This window comes from Maylandia zebra, linkage group LG10, assembly GCF_041146795.1.
Source record: "Maylandia zebra isolate NMK-2024a linkage group LG10, Mzebra_GT3a, whole genome shotgun sequence".
NCBI classification, from domain to species: Eukaryota; Metazoa; Chordata; class Actinopteri; order Cichliformes; family Cichlidae; genus Maylandia; species Maylandia zebra.
The window spans coordinates 11,918,469-11,940,907 of record NC_135176.1 but is presented as its reverse complement, the minus strand read 5'-3'; the positions used below and the strand labels follow the sequence as shown (position 1 = coordinate 11,940,907).

General features: G+C 42.4%; 1 protein-coding gene across 1 annotated transcript; it reads right to left on the bottom strand.

Moving 5' to 3' along the window:
* Positions 1 to 328: 328 nt before the first annotated feature.
* On the bottom strand, positions 329 to 21,013 carry brwd3 (bromodomain and WD repeat domain containing 3). The gene is made up of 40 exons (XM_076889035.1): positions 20,819 to 21,013; positions 20,585 to 20,643; positions 20,451 to 20,480; positions 20,205 to 20,264; positions 19,161 to 19,311; positions 17,045 to 17,143; positions 16,740 to 16,900; positions 16,333 to 16,554; positions 15,997 to 16,097; positions 15,827 to 15,897; positions 15,337 to 15,437; positions 15,191 to 15,231; positions 14,996 to 15,100; positions 14,762 to 14,912; positions 14,535 to 14,669; positions 14,321 to 14,449; positions 13,915 to 14,140; positions 13,694 to 13,834; positions 11,846 to 12,026; positions 11,629 to 11,722; positions 11,377 to 11,547; positions 11,158 to 11,234; positions 10,884 to 11,076; positions 10,665 to 10,775; positions 10,472 to 10,579; positions 9,988 to 10,112; positions 9,817 to 9,899; positions 9,613 to 9,724; positions 9,400 to 9,461; positions 8,822 to 8,977; positions 8,598 to 8,718; positions 8,376 to 8,501; positions 8,196 to 8,265; positions 7,758 to 7,808; positions 7,529 to 7,672; positions 7,211 to 7,363; positions 6,932 to 7,101; positions 5,494 to 5,582; positions 3,477 to 3,611; positions 329 to 3,374 (listed from the first exon to the last, which is right to left on the bottom strand). Exons 1-40 carry the CDS (start codon positions 20,850 to 20,852, stop codon positions 2,527 to 2,529), a joined length of 5,397 nt encoding a protein of 1,798 aa, XP_076745150.1. The 5' UTR covers positions 20,853 to 21,013; the 3' UTR covers positions 329 to 2,526.
* Between the last annotated feature and the right edge of the window lie 1,426 nt (positions 21,014 to 22,439).

Sequence of the window (22,439 nt, the reverse complement as noted above, 5' to 3'; positions counted from 1 at the left end):
AGTTTCTAGGTGTGGTGGAGCACGGTGCGTCACAGCTCAACCTTGTTTGTTCCTTGTCTGACTCACCCCAGCTTTCAGTGCATTAATGCAGTTAGGCAGTTGCAAATGGTACAGTGAGGTTTATGACTGCCTACCATCACAGTCAGCAGCCCCAGTGTTCAGAAACTCTCGAATCTCTGCCTTCGGTGGCTGTTTACGACCCATTACTAAGACAACTGATGACTCAGTCCCTGTGTTGCGCAAGTAGCCCTTCAAGCTTATGCAGGCTTAGCGTGGACAGATATCAGACATGGAAAATTCTTTAAAAGAAAAAAAAGGGGGGACAAAATTCTGAGAGAAGTTAATTTTCTTTTTTATTAAAAAAAACAAAACACAATTAAAACATTATAAAAAACACATTAAGCTTATTCAACCTATGGGAGAACGTTGTCTTTGTTGACTAATCTGATGCTTTGAGGCAAGACTAAGCGTCATCTACTGTATGAAAATACTGTATCAAAATAAGAATAGTCTTCCCACACTGAGCCATAGGAATTCCAAGACACCAGTTAATGCTGCTGCTCAGCACACCTGATTTTAGACGCCGATTTGTGTTTCGTCTCTCAGAATCTGTCACTAACCGAGCTTTACAATAACTTCGGAGGCCTGCCTCTCTCCTCAGTGACGGAGGGGTGAGAAGGTGTGTCTGAATCATAGCATCCAGTGTTGATATGAGAATGTAGGTCATGTAGGGAGACAGTGATTGTATAGAGTGATGGAGAAAGCCATCATGTGTGCAGTTGATCTACTATCAAAGTTTGAAACCCATCAGGCTACAAAGAGAAGAAAAGGTCATCCAAGGATGATACTTCTGCTGTTAACCAGAAGAAAGCGCAATCAGATGAGACCTTCAGTTTAATCATGCACAGGTTGAAAAAGATTTCTACTTATATTTATAAACCTAAAAAAAAAAAAAAAAAAGGGGGGGGGGAGGCTGAATCGAAAGTGCCGCTGGCACAGTTCAAACATTCTTACACAAAAATGAGGTTTCATCTTATTTCTCTAATATCTTTATTACTCAGCTGCCACATGGAGGAGATAAATGTGCAAATATTTCCTTTTTCCTCATCACTAATAAAGTATGAAATAGATAAAGTAACCCGAGTATAATGCAATGGAAAAATAAATATTTCTGTGGAAGAGAGCTGGCCAGGGCATTCCTTTGCTTTTGCACAGGCTGGGTAGAGAAGGAGCTGCGGAAATAACCATGAATATTTGCAGGTCTGATCACTCAGAGTACAACAGCACTAAAAACAGTGGCTTTGTTACCCCCGAAAGAAAGAATACACCACCTTTACCCTTTAAAAACAGCACCCAACTCTATCTAAATAACAGTGCTGAAGAGAAGACCCAAGCAAGAAGAAGCTGGGGAAAGACATTTCCTTTCACATTCACAGACCAAGGACATTGAAAGGGATATTACTATGGTAATCTATTCTCCGTCTGCTCCCAGGGCGTCAAATACTGCTGTTGTGTCAAAACCACCAGTGTCTCAAAGAAATGCAAAGAGGTGGAGACAGTGTAGTGATTGGTTATAGAAACCAGTCTACCACTCAAATACAAAACAGTTTGGGTCTTATGGACCGCTTGGAGTCGCATTTAAACACAGCAGGTAAACTTTTCTTCTTCAACAAGCAGGTGTAAACAACAATCTTTTTCCTAACCAAGCAGTTTTTGGTGTTCAAATCTCACCAGCAAGTAAAAACTGAAAGAAAACAAAGTGAAATACAATGAAGCACCCAAATGTGACATAACCCCATCTCAAGACAACATCTGTACAAAGCCAAGAACAACAGCAGTATTTTATGCCCTGGGGTAAGAGCGTGTTGCCATTTTATTTTACCCACTTCTTCCTAATATTGCTAGTCCTCAGTTGAGGAGAGCACAATCAGATGGAAGTCTGTGCTGCAAACGAGAAAGGTTGACATCAGATACCTTAAGTGATTCTGCACCTGTGGCTGTGACCACTACCACAACAGTTTTGATTTACTAAGTGAAAAAGAAATAAAGTTAAACAAAACAAAACTACAGATGAGCACCATTTTTTTGGCATCTCCACATCCTTCTTTGGCGACCAGGAGCAAGAAAGGTTGCTGGAGGGAAGAAGGGGAATTTATATAGTGTTTAAAGTTCTGGACGTGAAACCACAGGATGAGGAGGAAGAAGACCAGAGCCATGTCGTAAGGGCTCTTCCAGAGAAGCAGTAAGGCCGAGGTGAGTTAATCCAGTTGGAGAGGGTCCGTGTTGAACAGAAGCTCTGTTGACCAGGGAAGAAAAAAAATCCGTGGCAACATTTTATGAGCACCGGCTATCAGTTTGAGAGTCATAATCAGTCTTTAGATAAAAAGAGAAATCATATTTATATATTATATATACACACACACAAATTTGTATAAAAAGAAAAAGAATAATCCCTGATGTGTTACTCATGTTTTACAGTTCTTTCATTGAGGTTTGGAAAAAAGGGGATGGGTGAGGGGCGACGTGTCAGTGACTCCAGCCCATAAGGTGGCTGACACGGGCTTTCTCAGTCATACGGCGTACCCGTCCTGAGCGGGACATGCCCAGGTTTAGAGGGTCGTCTTTCGACCCATGGCCATCATCCTCCGAGTCGTCTCCGTATCGAACTGTCCTGCGGCCCTGGTTTCGTGTGTTGACCCGCCGAGACTTACACTGGCTGCCTCTCTGGCTGCTAGCTGCTGCTGGAGCTGCTGCTGCTCGTGTCTGCACCTCAGAGTTGTTATCATCCTCGTCCTCTGGCTCCTCCTCTTCCTCTTCTTCCTCCTCTTCTTCTTCTTCCTCCTCTTCTTCTTCTTCTTCCTCCTCTTCTTCCTCCTCATGTTTTAAATCCACCTGTTGCTGCTGCTCCTTCTCTTCCTCTTCCTCCTCCTCCTCCTCTTCTTCTTCTTCCTCATCCTCCTCTGCCTCTTCCTCCTCCTCCTCCTCATCCTGCTGCTCCTCTACCTCAAGCTGCAGTCGTGCTCGTTTAGGTCCCTGTGCCTCTGTGTCCTCTCCTCCTTTGTGTCTCCTCTTTTCTGAGGCTGCCACCTTACCCTTAGCTGAGAGGCGTACTGACAGGCAGGGGGCTTTGCTGTAGTCGTGATCTCCTCCTCCCTCCACGTACTTTTCCACCTCAGAGTCAGAGCTGTTGTCGCTGTCCGACGATGAGGAGGAGGAGGAGGATGATGATGATGATGATGATGACGACGAGGTGGAGGACGACTCCAACGAGGAGCTGTTGGATCCTGACGCCTCCTCTTCATCGTCGGACTGCGACGTTTCTCGCAAGTGCCGTTGTCTGGAGCCGTTACTTAGGTGCAAGTTATTCTGGTGACCTGATGGAAAACAAGAGGGCGGCGGGTCACTTCTGCACCGTAACTTTGCAGAAACACTGAAAAGGGAAAACGTGCATGCTTTTTAGTTACTGCTCGCAATACCTGATTTCTTCACGGGAGTTGCTTGGCTGCGGGTCACCCGATGTGGTCCTTGATTTCTGCTCCTGACACTCGTCCCTGAAGTTGGGGAAGAAGGCTGGACGTCCTCTTCCTCTGCTACATTACCGCTTTGCTGAGCTAAAGAAAAAAAATAGACACAATGCAATTATCCATCAGAAAAGCTGAGAGTACAGAAGCAACTAATCACATTAGAAGATACTAGAAGCTTTTAGCAGGGGTGAATGTATGTAAGTCAGGTAACACCATCAAAAATAATGCAGAGAGCCTGAATGTCATTTGTTATATTCACCATTTTGTTGGGATGCTAACCTCGATATTAGCTAACTAACACTAAACAAAGTAGAGCCAAATGGACAAATTGAAATGGTGACCTGTTTTATAAGTGGGAAAATATACTTTGTTTGCCATTCCTACCATTTCTCTTCAGTTTCTCTGAAAACAGATTTTTTTGTCTTTTGTTTGGTAGCGTTTTCATATTTTCCTTTTTTCATGTCCCCAAGCTTTCAAAACTCCTTGATTAACATGGATATTTCATTAATTCTTCCATCCTGGTTTATTTTCCATGATTTGCTGACCTGCTACAGATTTAGTGACGATATAAATAGATAAATACTGGCTTGTAGCATGTTCCTAAAACTAAAAGCCAAGTTTACACAAAACCTTAGATTGATCAGTATCCACACAGCATCACCACCACATGCTAAAGGTGGGAAAAGTTGCCTGCATCACTCAGGCGGGAGATTTTATTGGCTGACTGACACCTCTAGGCTTGCATGGCCATGCTGAGTACGGCTTTCCCCTTACAGTTGATGTTTGCTGGACAAAGATTTGGGGCAGAACCACTCACTGTTTGTTTGCAGTTTGTTCAATAAACTAAATTTTCCAGACATTTCTAAAAGACAGGATTCTCAATATGCACCTTTGGTCAACTTTTCTTGCGCTGTGTCGCGTGTTACCTCTGTTGAGATGTGCCTGTATTAATCGTTACAGTTTTATGATGCAGAATTTGATTTAAAATGACAATTTTTAACTCTCTTAATTGGGGGAAACAAACTTTCTAGCAGAAACGGAAATTGTTTTTAGCATAGCATAACTAACAGCAAACAGTCACCACTTCCAACAACAGTAAAAAGTGATGCAAGATAAAGAAAAGAGGGCAGAATCTGCTGTTTGGAGCATTTTTGGCCTTGGGGGAAAAAAAGAAGCAAAGGAGAGAATTGCTTTTTGCGTCACATCAACTTTTGCTTAATGCGTTACTCAAGACTAACTGACGTCTTTCCAAATGAATAATTTGTGCCACAAAGTTTGGAAGGAAAGGTGCAAACAGAGTTTGTTTCAAAGCTGCACTTCCCAGCTCTGCTGCAGGAAACATCAACAGTAAGAAGCCTTATATTGACTTCAGTGTCATTACATGTGACCTCAGAGTGGAACAGGCAGCTCCTTGTTCCACACATGCCAGTTTTGTTGAAAGATTATTTTTTGTTTCAGTTGTGTAATTTTTTTAGTTTATCAAGACATATATGTTTCTACATCCTATCCAGTCCTGAAGAACGAGTCACTGTAAAGCTATGTGAAGACACAATTATGAAATAAAATGTGTGTTATTATAATTATTATTTTTTAAAGGTGATGCGTCATGAAACTGCAAGGCTTCTAAAATACTGGTATATAAATGTTCAGTCATACTGCCCCTGCTATTATATAATAAGTTGTTTAAATAAAAGTGTTTATTGACACTTTTAATGAGCCATCTGTAAAAGCTGAAAAAAAGAAAAATGACACTGATGTTACGCTTTGATTCACAGGAAACAAACATCTGTTAAGTTTTGATACAAACAACCTCTGCAGCTTTTCATTGGATTAAAACCAAACTGAGGTCATTCTGGTTTTTGAAGAGTAAGAACTATTACTTTAACCAACTCTAAGAGCAGCTCACTGCACGAGTCTACGCAGCAGAAGGATCTATAAAGCACAGAAAGCCACAACAGTGCAGACGTACCTTTATGTGATCTCTGAGAACGATTCTTTGTTGAGGTCTGGGATTTTTTTGGCTTTGATGCCTTCCCTGACTTGTGCTTTCCTTTTGAGCTGGGCAGGAGAGGGGAACAAGAAAGAAGCAACAGTTCAGAATTATTGTTAACAACTAGGGATGGGTATCGAAAACCAGTTCTTGTTGAGAACCGGTTCCCACTGTTTCAATTCCTTGGAATTGTTTGCCATTTTTGCAAACGATTCCCTTATTGATTCCAGTCGCCCCGAATGACGTCACCACGTTGCGGAGCGTCATTTACCTGGCAGGAAACACGGCGCGTAAGCGGCTCAAACGCTCAAAAGTTTGGTTATACTTTACGAGAACGGATGACAACAGGGCAGCTTGCAATACTTGCAAAGTAGATACTTCATCTAAGGGGGGAAACACTACGAATATGCAAAAGCATTTGCTCATAAAACACGCGATGACCTTAAATGAATGTCATGTTTTGAATTCCGCTCCGGACTCGTGAATCTCAACCCAGCAGCAGTGGTAACGTTTGCACGTCCTCTCCCGTTAATGCGGCAGGTAAATAATCAACTAACAGTTCATATTATGTTAGCGCGATCTGCCTTATTACAAAACCTGCCATTACTGTGCATTTAGGTGACCATGATGAGAGAGACAGACAGAGTCTGGCTCAGATGCTGGCAGTTCTCCCTGCAGTCTACCGGTAGCGTCTCCTTTCAGGCCAGGATAGACGAATGTCACCGAGCAGTGACGAAGTTTGTGGTCAGATGTTTGCACCCATTTGCCACAGCAGATGCCCCCGATTTTAGGTAAGTGAATGTGTTTAATTGTAGGCAGGGACATTACTGGATATTCTTGTGTAATTGCTACTGAATAATTTATGTTATACTTTGTTATTGCTACAGAAGAATATTTATTTTATTATTTTACATTTACAATTTTTTTTTTCCTGGGGACCCTGTGACACCCATTGAAGAGCCGTAGGCTGTGGATCTCTTAAGATCTCACTGTTGGGTTTGTAAGGCCATGTTACTCCTAAATTTCTATCTTGTTCAAAGAGAAGATATAAAACAAAGTTCTAAGCTAATCGACCTTAGTGTTCTCCTTTTTAAAAAAAAAAGGAATCGATAAAGAATCAAATCGTTAAACAGAATCGAAAATGGAATTGGAATCGTGAAAATCTTATCAATACCCATCCCTATTAACAACACAATAATAAATATAAACAACGACAGGGTGCCTGCAACTTTCAGCAGTTTCTGGAATCGTTTTTCCAACCACGACACCTTGAAATGATATTAAAGAGAAAACATTTCTTTATTTCAGTACGGCACTTCTGAGATGCTTTCAGAAGCTGCAGACACTTTGACGGACCCGAGTGAAAAATATAATCTGATAACACGGTGCGTCTAGGTTTGTGAATGTGGCCGGGTACCTGTGGGATGGACTATTAGGTGGCGAGCTGCCTCCGTTGTGCAATCTGTTCCTGTAAGTGAGATGTTGACGAGCCCGCCGTTCGTTCTGAATGGCAGACTTGTAGTCAGAAATGATGGAGATGATGTGTTTTTCAAAGAAGGCCGACAAGCTGAGGGTCATGGTATAGATCTAGAAATAAAAGAACGCGATACGTAAACACTAAACCAAAGCTTTCTCAGACTGCACCTATAACAACAGCATTTTTACAGAATGTTTTATTTCTCAGTGAACTACTCACCTGTGACTTCTTGTTAGGAGTGTATGCTTTAGAGTTGCTGAAAATGAGGCGGATGTCTTTGGAAAACTCCATGGGATTTTCATAATTTCCTACTGCCAGGGTCTCTGACACTGTACCCAGATCCATGGGAGTGTCAATGATGTCTCGATAGTCCTGAACGAAAAAAGAGTGCAGAAACGCTGAAGAACACAGTGCTTCACCTGAATGCAACTTCAGTTTTACACTTGCAGCATGCACTGCAAATGCTACTTTAAGCTGTAAAAAGTGTCTGGCATGTGTGGTTTTATTTCAAATGGAGGTTTATCCTGATTGTTTTACCGGATATTCAAAGAGATCCACAGGCTGCCTGAAAGGTTCGGAATTCGTGGAAGCTGTCATTCGACGCAACAGCTCTCGACATTGACCTCGCCAGGCTTTCGGATCCAGAACCACACCACGCTTCTTAGAATTTGCAGTGCCTCCCTGGCAGAGACAAAATGAAAGTCACTGAGATTGGGACAACAGCTGGGAGGTTAAAAATCCTGTCAAATATCAACTGCTGCCTTACCCGGTGTCCTGTAGATGTTCCTGGAGTGTCTGAATCTACGTCCAAGTCAACCTGCAAAAAAAAAAAAACCCAAAAAAAACCACATAAAAATCCATGTTTCCATTTGCTTTTTGGGACATGTGAATGTAATGCAGTGATCTCCAGCTGGGATAGCCTATGTTTCCTTTTCATTTCCAAATCAAACAAGAAACAAAGGCAACGTCTACATCAGGTCATTAATGGATTACTGGATAACAAATACAGTTGGCTTCCTAAGCTAATCTCTAGTGCAATGGTTCAAATCACATCCTAAAATAAAGTAAGTAATTTTGTAGGAAACATGAAACATTAAAGACCTTATTTTCTTTTCTACTGACTTTTTCAGTGATCTGCAGGAATCCTATAGTCAGTCTAATAATACAAACCACACAAACGCAAAAACACTTGTGCAACACCCACCTCAGCTTCACTGCTGACTTCAGACTTCAGTTTACGATACAGATCCAAGACGTCGATGCAACTTTGGTCCCTGAATGAGGCAGCGGGATCAAGGCATCAGAAATGTTTGTTTTCATCATGGTCACTCCACTGTTAAAGCATCGGTAAATTTAACACAGCAGAAACTCTGTCAAGTCTTACCCGATATAATGAAGGAGAACATCAGTCACCACCTTGGCAGCTGCTACAATGGGGCTTTGAGGTTCATTGAAAGTGCGGGCATTGTGTTCGATGTAACGCACCTCCCACATTAATGCAGAGATCCGCCTGGAGCAGAGGAACGCATCAGTGGTTGAAACTCAGACGTTAACACACCAGGACTTTGAACTCATAGAGAAGGTTTATGAGTGCATGATGCTTCACCTGTAAAAGCGATTCTCCAGACGTGTGCGGATGGAGCTGAGGTCAGTGGGGTAAGCCACTACGGTGCAGTACAGAGGGTAGTCCTGCAAATTTACCGGTAATGCGAACGCCTTGGCTACATCTGGGGAACAAACACAAATAAAATCAAACCTAGCAAAGGTCAGGAAAACAAGGTCAGATTGTACTTTACCGCAAAGCTTCATCAATCCTTTTGGGAGGCATACCCAGTGTCAGAAGCTGATCGATGCCATGAATGACTCGCTCACATTCTTCATCTCGTGTATGAGCCCCCCATTCACCTTCCTGAGGCTCATAGAGTAGAGCTTTCAGCTCCTCTTCTGCCACCTCTACACCATCACCAACCTGCTCTGGCAAAGCAGCTGATGGAGCCACAAAAGTGTTAGAACATTAAACAGCAGTTAGTAACCAAGAAAAAAAAGGAGAGAAGTAAAATACTTTTTTTTTGGTAGTTAAAAGTTACACTGCAGGCTATAAAGAATTCTCTGGGTTAAAATTAATGGAATAGAGTTCGATAAAAACACAAACAGTGTTTCTATGGTTTCTATGGTTATTCCAATAAGGACACGGAAATGAAGGGCAGACAATGTTTTTGTTGTGGGTTTCTACCCCGCTGTTAGATGAATGAGATCAAATGTGTTTCTTTTCAATAGAAATGCCATAATGTGCAGTATTTCACTTTTATTGGGTACGATTATGTTTGACTTTTTTCTGCGTCTTTTATCTTCTGTAACAGAGCACCATATTTCAAAATAATACACACATTTCAATAAATATTACTGACCTTCCTCAGGAATAGGCTCCATATCCCAGGGACTCATTTTCTCCCGCTCACCGTTATCCCATCTGATGAAACAAATGTGATAATATGCCACTAGATCATGCTGCGTATGAGATTAGAGATGCTTATCTGATTTTACTGTGGAGAAGGTGACATGAAGCCAGCAAAAAATCAATTAAAAAAATTACAGCGAGCTCTGCTCACACACAGACGTACTTTACTGCGTAGCACTGAAACAGGCTGTCGGGATACTCTGGCTGCAGGGGCTCTTGATCCTCCACAGAGCCGAACCACCAGGCGTCGTCAATGATGCTGCGGAACCTCATGCCTGAACAGAGGATCAAACTAAGGTGACGGACAGTCCTTACAATTTTACGTGAGCAGTAAATACAGGAAGGAGACTGCTGGGGAGTGACTAACCAGGTTGCCAGTTGTGCTCTTTAGCCTCGTTGTAAAACTGCTGCAGTACCAGAAAATCAATGACATCAGGCATGTCATGATACCTGGGAAGTGTGGGAATGAAAAAGTGGTCAAATACATGTGGTCACAGTCGTTTATTACATTGAATATACAAGTATTGCTCATGCTCACTTTAAGGAGAAAGACTCATTGGTCATTTTCCCTGAGACTGGGTCCAAGAACGCCACTTTTAAGCAGCAGAGGGTAGGAGGTCCCACTTCATACTTAATTCCAACCACTTTCACAGATTCCTGATCCTGAGGCGGAAGAAGAGAAAAGGAGGTCAATGCAGCTGTACAAACTCCTGTAAGGAAGGATTACTGTGGCATTCTGTATATTGTGTTTCAAGAGATTCAAGTTGTTTTCATTTACAAAAACAGCAGCAGATTGTGGTGAACTACCGGGGTTGAAGGGGGACTCAGCAGAGAGCTTAGAGGCTTGCTAATTTTTGCTCAGGTCTAAGAGCAGTGCAAAGTGAGTGAGACCACCAGGTTACCGCTTTCAGGTGGTTACAAAAATTGGCTGCCGTTTTCAGACTCTCCAAACAGCTTGGGCACTAATGGAGCATGCCGGGGCCGATACACAGCACTTGCTATTATATAAAACTGTGCCTCACCCTGAGGTTGAGTCTGTTCCACGGCTGCTTCTGAGGGTTGATGCTGTAAGCCTTAGCTCTGCGAACAGCCCGGACGTAAGCCTGATGGCCCTGTTTGAAGTAGATGAGCTGGAGGAGGACAAGAGAATCATGATTTTAAAAAGTGTGATGTAACATGTATTTCCTGTTTGATATTAGGAGCGTCAGTCCTTACTTCATCTCCCATTTGTGGAACAAAAGGAGAGCAGCGGGGGACAGTCTCCATAATCCAAGATGGCGGCAGCCACTCTTCCGCATCAAGTCCACCCAGAGAGGAGGTGGGTTTCTGAGTGTATATGATTTACCACATGTTAAAGTACATACTCGTGCCATGTTGTGTGACAACTAGCAAAATGTGCTTTTACTGTGACTACTGCAGCTGCGGGTGGCTCACTTGTTTGGTCTCCTTGGACTTCTTCTTCCTCTTCTCTTTTTCCCTCGTTCTTGCCTCCTTGGCTTCGTTATCTCCTTCTTCCTCAGAGCTGCTGTAATCTGGAGGCTGTACAGGTCTCCTGGTAGGTCGCTTTGGCGGCTGCAAATTGATCCCAGCATCCGCTGTCCAATCAGAATATTCACTGGAGGAATCGCTGAGAATCAAAGCGGGGTATCGTCAGGCAGGTGATCGGACTATATTTTGAAAATTCTCCTTGATCAGTGTGTTTATTTACCTGGAGCTGCTTTCACTCTGCCACCGAGCATCACCATCTGAAGATGCATCGGTTTGCTCCACCTGTTCTTCTGCCTGCTAACAAAAATACATCCAAAACCTTCAGTATAACACGAATGACTGCTAACAGTTAGCACTTGTTTCTGATTTTATTCCTGTTTACTAAGTGACCTTATAGCACGGTAACTTTACAAATCAAGCAGAACAAGGTGAATCATACTTCTCCATCACTCTCCGAGTCCATCTGGCTGTTAGAGGTACGTCGGTTGCTGGGATTTCTACTCCTGGTTCCAGGACGCCGGATTTGAGCTGACCGGGTTTGATAGGCATGGCGCTTATGAGTTTTCTTCGTGGGCCGCAGGGAGCGCAGGCGTGAAGACAAGAGATCGCTCTACGAAACCCAAAATATCAGGAATGAATCAGCACATGTGCGATTTCTGACGTAACAATAGTGACGCAGAAAATAGCGTACCTTAGGTGCACAGGTTACTGGTTTCTTCTTCCTCTCAGCGTAGTATAGAGAACATTCAATGTCACCTTTGGCTTGTCTGCACTCCTCTGAAACTCTTAAAAATAAATTTAAAAAAGCATTTTGAATTTAAAATTAAAAAAAAGATCTCCTTGCTTTAAAATCAAATCTTTCTATGCAAACCCCTTAAAACTAATCTAATTCCCTTCATCCTCCTCACCTGAATATCCCCTGCAGCACTTCATTGACCACCACTCTGCGGCTCCAGGCCAGCAGGTCCCTCTCGGTGGCCACCTGACTGGGAAGGGCGTTATGCTGCATTTGCCACACCCCATCCACCTGCCCACTTCTGCGAGGTGCAACAACTGGAGAGGAGGGCACCGCCTCTGCGCCTTCACCAGCTGAAAACAAGATTATATTTTTTTTCTTTTAAATATAATTACAGGTTACTGGGGACAAACTCCACTTTTGGAAAAACTTGACAAGAAATGTTTATGTTCAGAGTTTTGCAAAAACAGTAGAATTTCACAAGTATAACCTCAGCCACTGAGAAAGAGCCAAAAATGTTCTCTTCGATTTAATTTGAGTTTATTTATATAGCACCAAATAAAACGAAGCGTCGCCTCAAAGCGCTTTATATTGTACGGTAAAGCCTAGTGGTGCAAGGGATGAAAAATCTCACGGTTCGGATCGGATCACGGTTTTAAGTCACGGATCGGATCGATTTTCGGATCAGCAAAAATAGGGGGGGGGAAAAGACAAAAATTCGACTCGCCATTTACTTATAAGTATTTTTAGCCTATTAAAAAACATTCAACTGAAGACTCATTCCACGCACTTATATAAAAACAAATTAAGGTGCAATATGGACATTATGGACCATGCTGGGCATCCTCTGCACACGGCCATAAACAACCAGCGGAGTCTGTTCAGTGACAGGTTGCTTCTCCCAAAGTCAAGGACCAGCAGACTTAAAAACTCCTTTGTCCTACACGCCATCAAACTGTTTAACTCCTTGCTGGAGGGGAGAGGGAGGGGAAACGGGGACAAAAGGAGGGGGGAACAAGTAAGCTGTAGCGCCTTTTCACTGTGCAATAGTTTTTGTTAATATCCAACGGTGTAATAGACTCACAATACTTGAAATGTGCTGTTCCCTTGTATTCTTATTCCTATTTATTCTATTTATTCCTTTTGTATTCTCTGTATTTATATATATGGTGTATATATGGTATATTTCTGCTCACATTCTGCAACTTCTGTCGGTGCTGTGCTACTGGAAACTGAATTTCTGGGAGGAACCCATCTTAGGGATAAATAAAGTTTCATCTAATCTAATGTAATCTATAGGGCAGTACAGGGCTTTGAATCTACCACTCTGCTGTGATATAACGAGCGGTCACGTGGCTTTGCGTTGCCCTGGAGGTCCACCCATTTGTATTTAGAGCAACAGAAGATGCCTGGGACAGTTCAGCCATAACTTTAAACCTTTCATGCTCATACATGCTTGGAACGATCTTGTCACACTGAAGTGGATGCGCAACGAGATATCATAGCGTGGCTCAAGCACGTTCATCACATCATCATATCTTTAGCCCGGTCGGATTGGGCAGCAAAGGGCTGCTTAAATGCCGCAAACTCCTCTGCTCCGCCACTTGGACCGCTAGCGCCGGCCATAACAACCGCTTAACAGACTGACCACACGCACCATACACATACTTTTTTTTTTTCCTTTTTTGAGTCTTCGGATCACGTGCGTACCGAACCGTGGAGTGGCATCAGTTCGGATTTCGGATCAACCGTGATCCGTTGCACCACTAGTAAAGCACCTGCAATATTGGAGAGAAAACCCCCAAAAATCAGGCGACCACTTGGCAAACAGTGGGAAAATAAAAACTCCCTTTTAACAGGAAGAAACCTTCAGCAGAATCAGGCTCAGGGAGGGGCAGCCATCTGCCGTGGCTGGTTCTGGGAGAGGGGTGGGACACAGGACAAAAGACACTTAAAGTTTTGGGAAAAACTTCAATCATTTTGAGTAAAAAAAAACAAACAAAAAAACAACAACACACACCTTCTTCCCCTTCTGCCTCCTGCTCTGCATTCTGACGCTCATCTTGTTCATTCTGCAGCTGTCTGATGAGATTGTCCAACGGGCTTTCTCCATTTTCTGCCGTTTGCTGGCCAAGAACCTGCTCAACCAACTCTCCATCATCTAAGTAAAGCAAGGAGAAATCAAGCATCAAATACCATCTGTCACTTCTTCTGAATTTTCACCTGTGAATCTGTGCTTACTGTTAGCCATGTATCCCATCTGAGGTATTAGCTGCTCTTCCTTGCAGTTCTCCCGTCCAGGCACCAGGCGCTGGTAGTGAGAAGGATGAGGATTCCCGTCGACATCCACAAGGAAGGGTGGAGGCATGAGGTGTGGCGCCTGTTGCGTCTGCTCATCCAGGACGTAGTTATTAGAGTCACGGATAAGAGGGCGATAGTCCGTGTGGAAGAACATCTGGTCGGGAATCTGGAGGGGAACAAGAACAGCGCGCCGCCACAGGGTGACACCGATTCTTATGATTAAAGAACAAAATGTGTAATCACAAATCCACTGTGCTGTCCAAATATTTATTCTAAATGTTCCTTTAAAAGTGAGGAAATGATAGGGGTGATTGTTTTGGGCAAACAAGACTCAGCTAGCAGTTACCTTTTCATATGGTCTGCTGCAGCCAAAACCAAAGATGAGCAAATGGCCGTGTGAGTCAGTGCAGGCAAAATGCTGCCCATCTGCTGAGAACTTGCAGTCAAAAATAGCACCGTGGCCTTGGCCCTCAATCTGCAAACAAACATTTAAAATTGAACTTAAAGCTGGTGAAAAACAAAGCATTGCTGGTAGGTGATGCTCGCTGAGGATCGGTTACCATGTTGAAGAAATTGCGGATCTTGACTCCTTTGGTTAGGTCCCAGATGTAAATGTTGCCATCGTGGCCGGCAGATAACATGATGCGGGAGTCAAATGGATGAGCCTCCAGCACAAACACCTCGTCGTCATGACCCTTGAACAGAGAGACAGCACAGACAATCAAGTAGGCCAATTTGCCATTTTACACCGAATGAGCTGCAGATAATGTCGGCTTCAGCTACTCACAGACAAAATGTGCAGCAGCTGTCCTGTGGATGTGCTCCACACTTTGAGCAGGTAGTTTGACACCGCTGTGATTATGGTGCTGTCAGTGCGGTCCCAGGCAACCATAGTCACCACCAACTTAGCTTTGTCGTCCCCTGTGGCGGCAGTGCTCCTAAAAAGAACATCCCATCGGACGTGAAATATGATAGCGGCAGAAGTGCCATCACTAAACACTACGAGTCTTCCCTCTCTTACCCTGGAAGCCTTGCAGCCATGTCTAAAGTGGTGCTCTTCCACTCCTGCTGCTGGTAATGCCAAATCTTCACCGTACCGTCGCGACTGCCGCTCACGAACCTTAGGCTGGACACACATACGCAGTTATTCTTCGCACACTTGTAAAACACACAAAAAATATTTGAAGTCCCTGCAGATTTGAGCAAGCACACTCACCTGTCACTGTTATTGCTGAACTGGACGACCACGACTTTATCCTAAAAGCACAAAAAGTAGGAAAGAATACAAGTTGTGTGAACGAAGCTTAAAAAGCACAACAGAGCGGACCAAGCAGGATGTAGTGACTAGATGCTGTTTCTTACCGTGTGAGCATCCATCTCAGAAACCTTCATAGGAGACTCAGCACCAAGATAGTAGACCCTGATCATATGATCAGTGCCTCCAGTAGCCATGAACATGCCACCTATTAACAGAAGAACACATTCAGTCTACAACAATGACCCTCACAGTGTTCTGCCATACTGTATATTAGTTAACTTGTAACCATTTCAAATGATGAAATGCTTTTCATTTTGCAAATACACTACCCTATTTTTTTAAACTGCGGGCAGCATTTATTCCGTCACTCAAATGAGATTCTCTTATATGCATCTGTGGAAGTTTGGCCTGGTTAAGTTAATATCTTAAAAGCAACAAAAGTTTACCTAAAATAGGAGATGGAATTGGTTTTCAACAGGAGCCACAAAAGTAAAAATTAAAAAAAAAAATAAGTGCAGTTATTAACTGAGCTGTGTTCAGAGCAGCTGAGATCATGTAACAACAAAATGTTGCCTGGCATGGAGATACACTTACCACTGCTGAAAGATGAAGTGGAGACTTGCACCCCGGGCCGTGAACGCTCCATAAACTTGACTGGATGATCACTGAGGGGAAGGAAAAACAAAAAACAGAACCTGTGGTTATCTTAATGAAAACCACCAAGCAACCACTAAGCATGCCACATTAGACGCCTCAATACTTACTTAAATTTCATGGTGAGCGAATGCCACTTCCAGAAACACACCATGCCGTCTGCACCAGTTGATGCCAGGTACCGAGTTGTTCCTCTAGCTGCTGGACAAAACTGGAGGAGGGAGAGAAGGAAAGTTGGTGTTGGTTAGTCACAGGGAAGGACTGTGCAGCATTTCACATAACAAGCCAGCAGCAGGCCCAGGTCAAGTGCTCAAGATAAGGTGAAAGCATTAAGTAGATGAATTTGCTTTCAAACATTTAATTCCTGTATGATGTAGTCAAGTTTTTAGTTTTATTTGATACTTCAAATGTTGTAAAAGGGCTCTGCACTTTCTTTTAAGTATCACCTGTATGGATGTGATAGATGCAGCATGAGCCTGCAGCACAGTGATGGGCGCACAGGTGCGTAAGCACCACACTCTGATGACTTTGTCACAGCTGGCAGAAGCAATGAGGCTGTTCTCGTGGTTGACAGCCATGTCACAGATCTCTGCTGAGTGACCGCGGAGTGTTGCCAGGAGCCGGCCATCATCTGTGGCCCAGATTTTTACCAAGCAATCATCAGAACCCTAAAAACCAATCCGACAGCAACACATTAATAAGACAGCTCCACTGGAAACCACCTTCAACTGAAGCTCCATGTTGTGTTTTGGAAGAGTTCAGTAGTTATCTTAGATCTGGCACGACAACTGGAAGAACAATCACTAAAATAAAATAGACAGGGATGATGAAATAATAAGAAATTCTTACTCACCGTAAATATTCGACGACCGGTACGGTCAAAGGCCACACAGTAGACTGAAGAAAGGTGGCCAAGGATACGTTTGTGTATCTTCATGTGTTGGTAGGAGGAAGACGGCAGAACCTGGCCAAAACGACCTGTGCCTGTGGCCTGGCGAGCACCCATGATGGACACTTGATGTGAAACACATACGAATAATTAGTAGAAGCAACACACTGACACTGAAAACTTAATACCACGGGTCTAAGTGCTTAGTGGAAATAAAAGGCATAAATGATATATTGTTGTAAAAATGTTTTTAAAAACAGTTTACACACCAACATTAGGAGAACTTCCATTGCTCACTGGAGGTTCTGGTGGACGTCCTCGGTGGAGTGCAGCGACAGCTGAGCCACTACATACCTTGTGGCTACAACCTATGTTAAAAACAGTGAGTTGAAGAATGAATGCCAAAAATAATGCACTATAGCCCCTTTACCATTAGTACCTACTCGGATCGACTCGCCTCAGATTGACTGGTTTTCCATTACAATCGAGTACCACCTCATGTGTGTAGTAGCTGTTACAGGAACATGTCCGAGAGTCCCATGACATAATTAGTATGCAACACGAACACTACAACAAAGGTGGACATCAAGGCAACAATATAGCTGCTGCTCAATCTGTGGCTTTTCATCAGACTTGGGGACCACAGCATTGTTTTAGTTACCATTTCCCTCGTTGCCAGGTTTCAAAATTGGCGATTTAGATTTTCACAAACAAGACACTCTCATGACTCTTTGGGTGACGTCAATAACCTACCAATTGGTGGTATGCAGTCTGATGCACACTTTAGTACCTGCTCAGATCGCTTGGAACCCTGGCCAAGTAGGTACTATTTTAGTACCTGGTACTAGGGCTGGGCCATATTATACCGTTCACGGTAATACCGGTATAATGTTAGGCAACGATAGGAAAATGAAATATCGCGATAGAATATGAGTAAAACACGCATGCGCAGTGCCTTTGTTTTCATACGCACATGGCTGATTGTTGAGTGAAACAGATGAACCAGAATTGGTTTGTAAAAATGGTGCAACTTCAGTGATGTGGAACTGGTTTGGTGTTTGTCAGATACACGACAAAGCACATTTTTTTGCAGAACATGCAAGCGGCCGTTGGACTAAGATGCCCTTAAATCTGGGAGTAATCTGGGTCCTAAACTCCGTCTTTTTCAGGTCAAACGAAAACTGCAGCATCACTGAGAGTTAAAAACTGTCTAAATTCTTTCATCTTTAATAAAAACGATCAGCGTTGCTGCTTTACCAGGTGTAACTATGAAGTTTAACTTCCAGGCATCCATGAAAACAAAATGTATTACATTTAACGGAGTTAGAAGCTAGCAAGAAGCTAGCGGAAGTTAGCTCGCTAGTTTCGCTAGTTACCTAAGCATGATATAGCATGTTCTGACTGAGAGATTTCTGAAAAAAATCAAACGTACAGCTCTGCTATCACTTCCAACATAAATGAAGACAGGAAACTAAACAGCAGTGACGTTTGTAGGGTTACTGAAGTTGAGCTAGCTGGTATATAATCATGTGCTACGTGATCGCTAGCGACACAGCTATGTTAGCATAACATAAACAGTGAAGCTGAAGGACGAACACTAACACTTTTCCACTTATAAAAGTTAACGTTAAGGTTCCTCATGGTTAGAGACAAATGCAATCGCATGGCAGGATGCTGTAAACGGACCAAACTTCAGTCAGGAGAACAACTGAGATAATCCATCCACAATACGAGGTTAGTCATTAATATACTGCAGCAACATGGGAATAGAGCCGCTGCCAGAGAATTCAACATTAATGAATCAATGGTACAGAAGTGGAGGAAGCAAGAAGAATGAGTTTAATAAAGTTTGATTTATCTGACTGCTAATGTGCCTTATAATCCCGTGCACCTTATGGTCCGAAAAATACGTACTGCACACTGCAGTTTAATGTTGCAAAGCACCTCTTTTTAACTTCAGTGGATATTATACATGGTTATGCTCAGTATATGTCAGCCTATTTCTACTGGAAATGCCTTTTGGTTAAACTTTCAGCAAGGAATTTGCATTTGCACTGTTACATTTTTATAAAGCTTTAATGTACATAAAAACCAGCTTCTTGTTTAAGTGAAAATAAATGATAGGTTGTCTTTTTGCGCTAGTAATGTTGTGGAGTTGTATTTTGTCACGCATCAATTATATCGTCAGTTATATCGTTATTGCAAATTTTCAAATATATATCGTGATAAATATTTTTGGCCATATTGCCCTGCTCTACCTGGTACCAGGTACTAGAACCTAACGGAAAACCCTGAAAGCTGTGGTGAGTTAATCCGAGTAGGTACTAATGAAAAGCACAAAATAAATACATTTAAAAAATCATAGAAAAACAGGAATATGCTCACTTTTGCTGGTGCGAAGCAAAGACTGTCTTCCCAGCCCCATTAGTGTCTGGACTCCAGGAACACAAGGTGGGATCTCCTTTTCTATAAGTGGGCCTATCCGCTGGCAAATCCTGAGCAAATAGTCTGCAGGAATGTGCTGGTTCAACACCACCTGCACACGTCAGCGATGGTAATTACATATTAATACAACAAATAACAAAACAACACACGATTACATCAGCTGCATTGTTACGGGTGCTAAAATAAACTGTTATGTTAATTTAAACGACTCTAGACAATGGCATAATCCTGAAAAACCAACTGAACTGAATTGATCAGCTAACTGATCACTGAAGAAACGACTATTTTTAAATAACCAACAACAGAACATGGTGAAACAAAATGTTCTGCATGCTGGTTACCACTGCAAATGAGAAAAAACAAAACACGAGCCTCACTTTCTGTAATTTAAGGTGATTATAACATTAACTGACTCATTTTCAATACAGGCAAGAAAGATCCAATCCAAACAGCTCTGCAATCACACATAAGTAGCCTGCAACTGTTTCATTTTCCTCTTCCTGTTTATTGCTGCCTGATATCATAATGTGTGCATGGTTTTGTCATGCAGATAGTTGGAAAACAATCAAGGGAACGGGAGGGAGAGGTAGAGAAAGAGGAGGGAGAGAAAAGCTTGCAGCGAATCAAAAGAGCTTCTTGCTATTCTTCCGGTTCGCTCGCCAACGCAACTGCGATATCATTGGCTCCAAAAGAAGACTGACACGGCGCTGGATCTAGTTCAGCCTATCACTATCGGCTCTTATCTTCATTCTCCGCCCACTAGCCCACACAATAGCATAGCCTGTATATAGTTATTTATCAACAGGCCTGCACTAATATGGATTGTTAAATAGGTTAAAATAAATACAAACATGCTGAAAACACGCCGTTTTGGTTGGTTAAAAGAATTAAAACGTTGACATCCACGGAAAGGTTATTGTCAACCGAAAGCGGAATAAAAAGATCCATATTATTAAAAAGTTATTAATGACTATTCACACTCACCCAATCTTGGAAGTTCCGTTTGTATTTCTTCCCGTCCCAACTCCATCGTTGCGGGACCAACTAAAGTTAAAAGAGACGATATCAGAGAGGACACAAAATTGCGAGGCTCGTCCCGGCAGGGAATCGCGCTCCTTTATTTAGCATCGATCAAAACTACTAAAAAGCTGGCCCCAAAAAGCGTCAAGATGGGCATCACTACGGAAACCGCACATGAAAATAAACTCAGAAAGGTTCAGCTGAACCTACCTCATACTCCTCCAGCTCCTCGATCAGGATCTAACAACACAGAGACACAGTTAGCAACGGATGCTAACAAACCTACTTATTTAGACGATTTTTAACCAGTACGACTTGCTTTTTTGTTTATCGTAGGGTATTACCTTTGCGGCTTTTTTACATGGTCCAGACTGCAGAAATCTGGCAATGAGGTAATAGAGTTCTGAAAAGAAAAACAGTAAATGAGCTTGGTACTAACTGAAGTAGCTATTGAGCGGAGCTAGCGTTAGCCAGCTCCGGGCTGCGCTCGGTTAATTAGCTCGCTACCTGGCACACAACTGGAAACAGTGTAAATGCAAAATATTTAGTCGCGAATTAAAGCAGCGGTCAGTACTCACCAGCTTCGATTTGTGAACACTGTTCTCTTGCCATCACTTGGTAAGACAGGCGACATTAAGACAAACTGATGTTTTAGCTCGCTGGTTAGCCGCCGGCTAGCTAAGAGTAGCTAGGTGTGTGTAGCTAAAACAGGCTAGTGAATGGCCTCCTCTCGCAAGTTGTTCCCATACTATCCGCTACCTTGGATTAGTGCCCTCTAGTGAATCAACACAGTACCGGACGGAGTGCTTTCTTCAGAAAGAATGAATCCATGTTACAAATAAAACTCGTTCAAATTTCACAGATTTTACACAAAAATTGAATGTTAATACTTTTCACTGGTAAGATAACATTTTTCAGGATTAATAGTTTTCAGTTTTTCAGTTTTAATATTATATCAGTTTTAATATTTTAAAGGGTAAATGTATTCGTAAATGTATTTTGTTATTTTTATTTATTTATTTGGGGGGGGCACCAACGCTATTTTGTGAATAAAAATATTTGTGGTTTTAAATATATTGTTGTCAGTCAATATACAGTTGCAATTGTTGGAGCAATCTCACTGATCTTAATATATTTGGACATACAAAAAGTATTTCCAAAAGTTTTCAATCAGTTCATTTTCTAGTAGGTACAAATCAGTGACTGTAGAAAACAGTTATTGGTACAAATGCATTCATCTTTAATATGAGGAGTGTTTTGGTTACAGTCTCTAGCATCTGGGTGTCATTGTGGAAGAATCATCCTTGACTTTAACAGTAACAAAGAAAATATGCAGCTTGTTAAATTGTGAAATAGTATAGCATTTATTTCCACCAGCTCACCCTTGCAAGGCTGAGTTCTAAAGAGTGGGCTTGAACATCATTGCCTTTGTGTGGAGACAACGTTAGAGAGGCAGGGTTGAGAGGGTTTGGGCATGTGCAGAGGAGGGATAGTGGATACGCTGGGTAAAGCATGTTGAAGATGAAGCTGCCAGGCAGGAGGAAAAGAGAACAAGCATAGAGGAGATTCATGGATGTTTTTTGTTTAAGAAGGTTCCTAACTCAGTGAAGTGACTGGAATTATCTGCTAAACAGCCAATAAGAGCTGTTCTTAAAATGCTTAGGATGGGAGCTCTAGAAATAGAAAGCAGACTGTATCATTTTTCAACAGGTAAATATAAGAAAAGAAGATGTATTTAATTTTACAGGCTTTTAGAGGTCCATCCATCTTCATCCGCTTTATCCGGGGCCGGGTCGCGGGGGCAGCAGCCTAAGCAAAGAGGCCCAGACCTCCCTCTCCCCAGCCACCTCCTCCAGCTTATCCGGGGGAATACCAAGGCGTTCCCAGGCCAGCCGAGAGATATAATGGCTTTTAGAGGTAAATTATTGTAATGCTCCAATCACAGGTTTATCCATTCAGTGTTTTCTATAGTTTATATATAAAAACCCAGCCATTTCACTTCAGTGATAACCAGAAACAGCTCAAAGCCAGCAAACCCTATAAAGGAAGTGCCAAGTGAGAATGAGTGATGGAGGCCTAATAAAAATATTACAAAATAATAAGGCAATTACTAATAAAAATATGAATTTTTAATAAAATAATTATGTAATTCACAAATGGGAAGAATTGATGGATGATCAATATTTTTTTATATAAGGT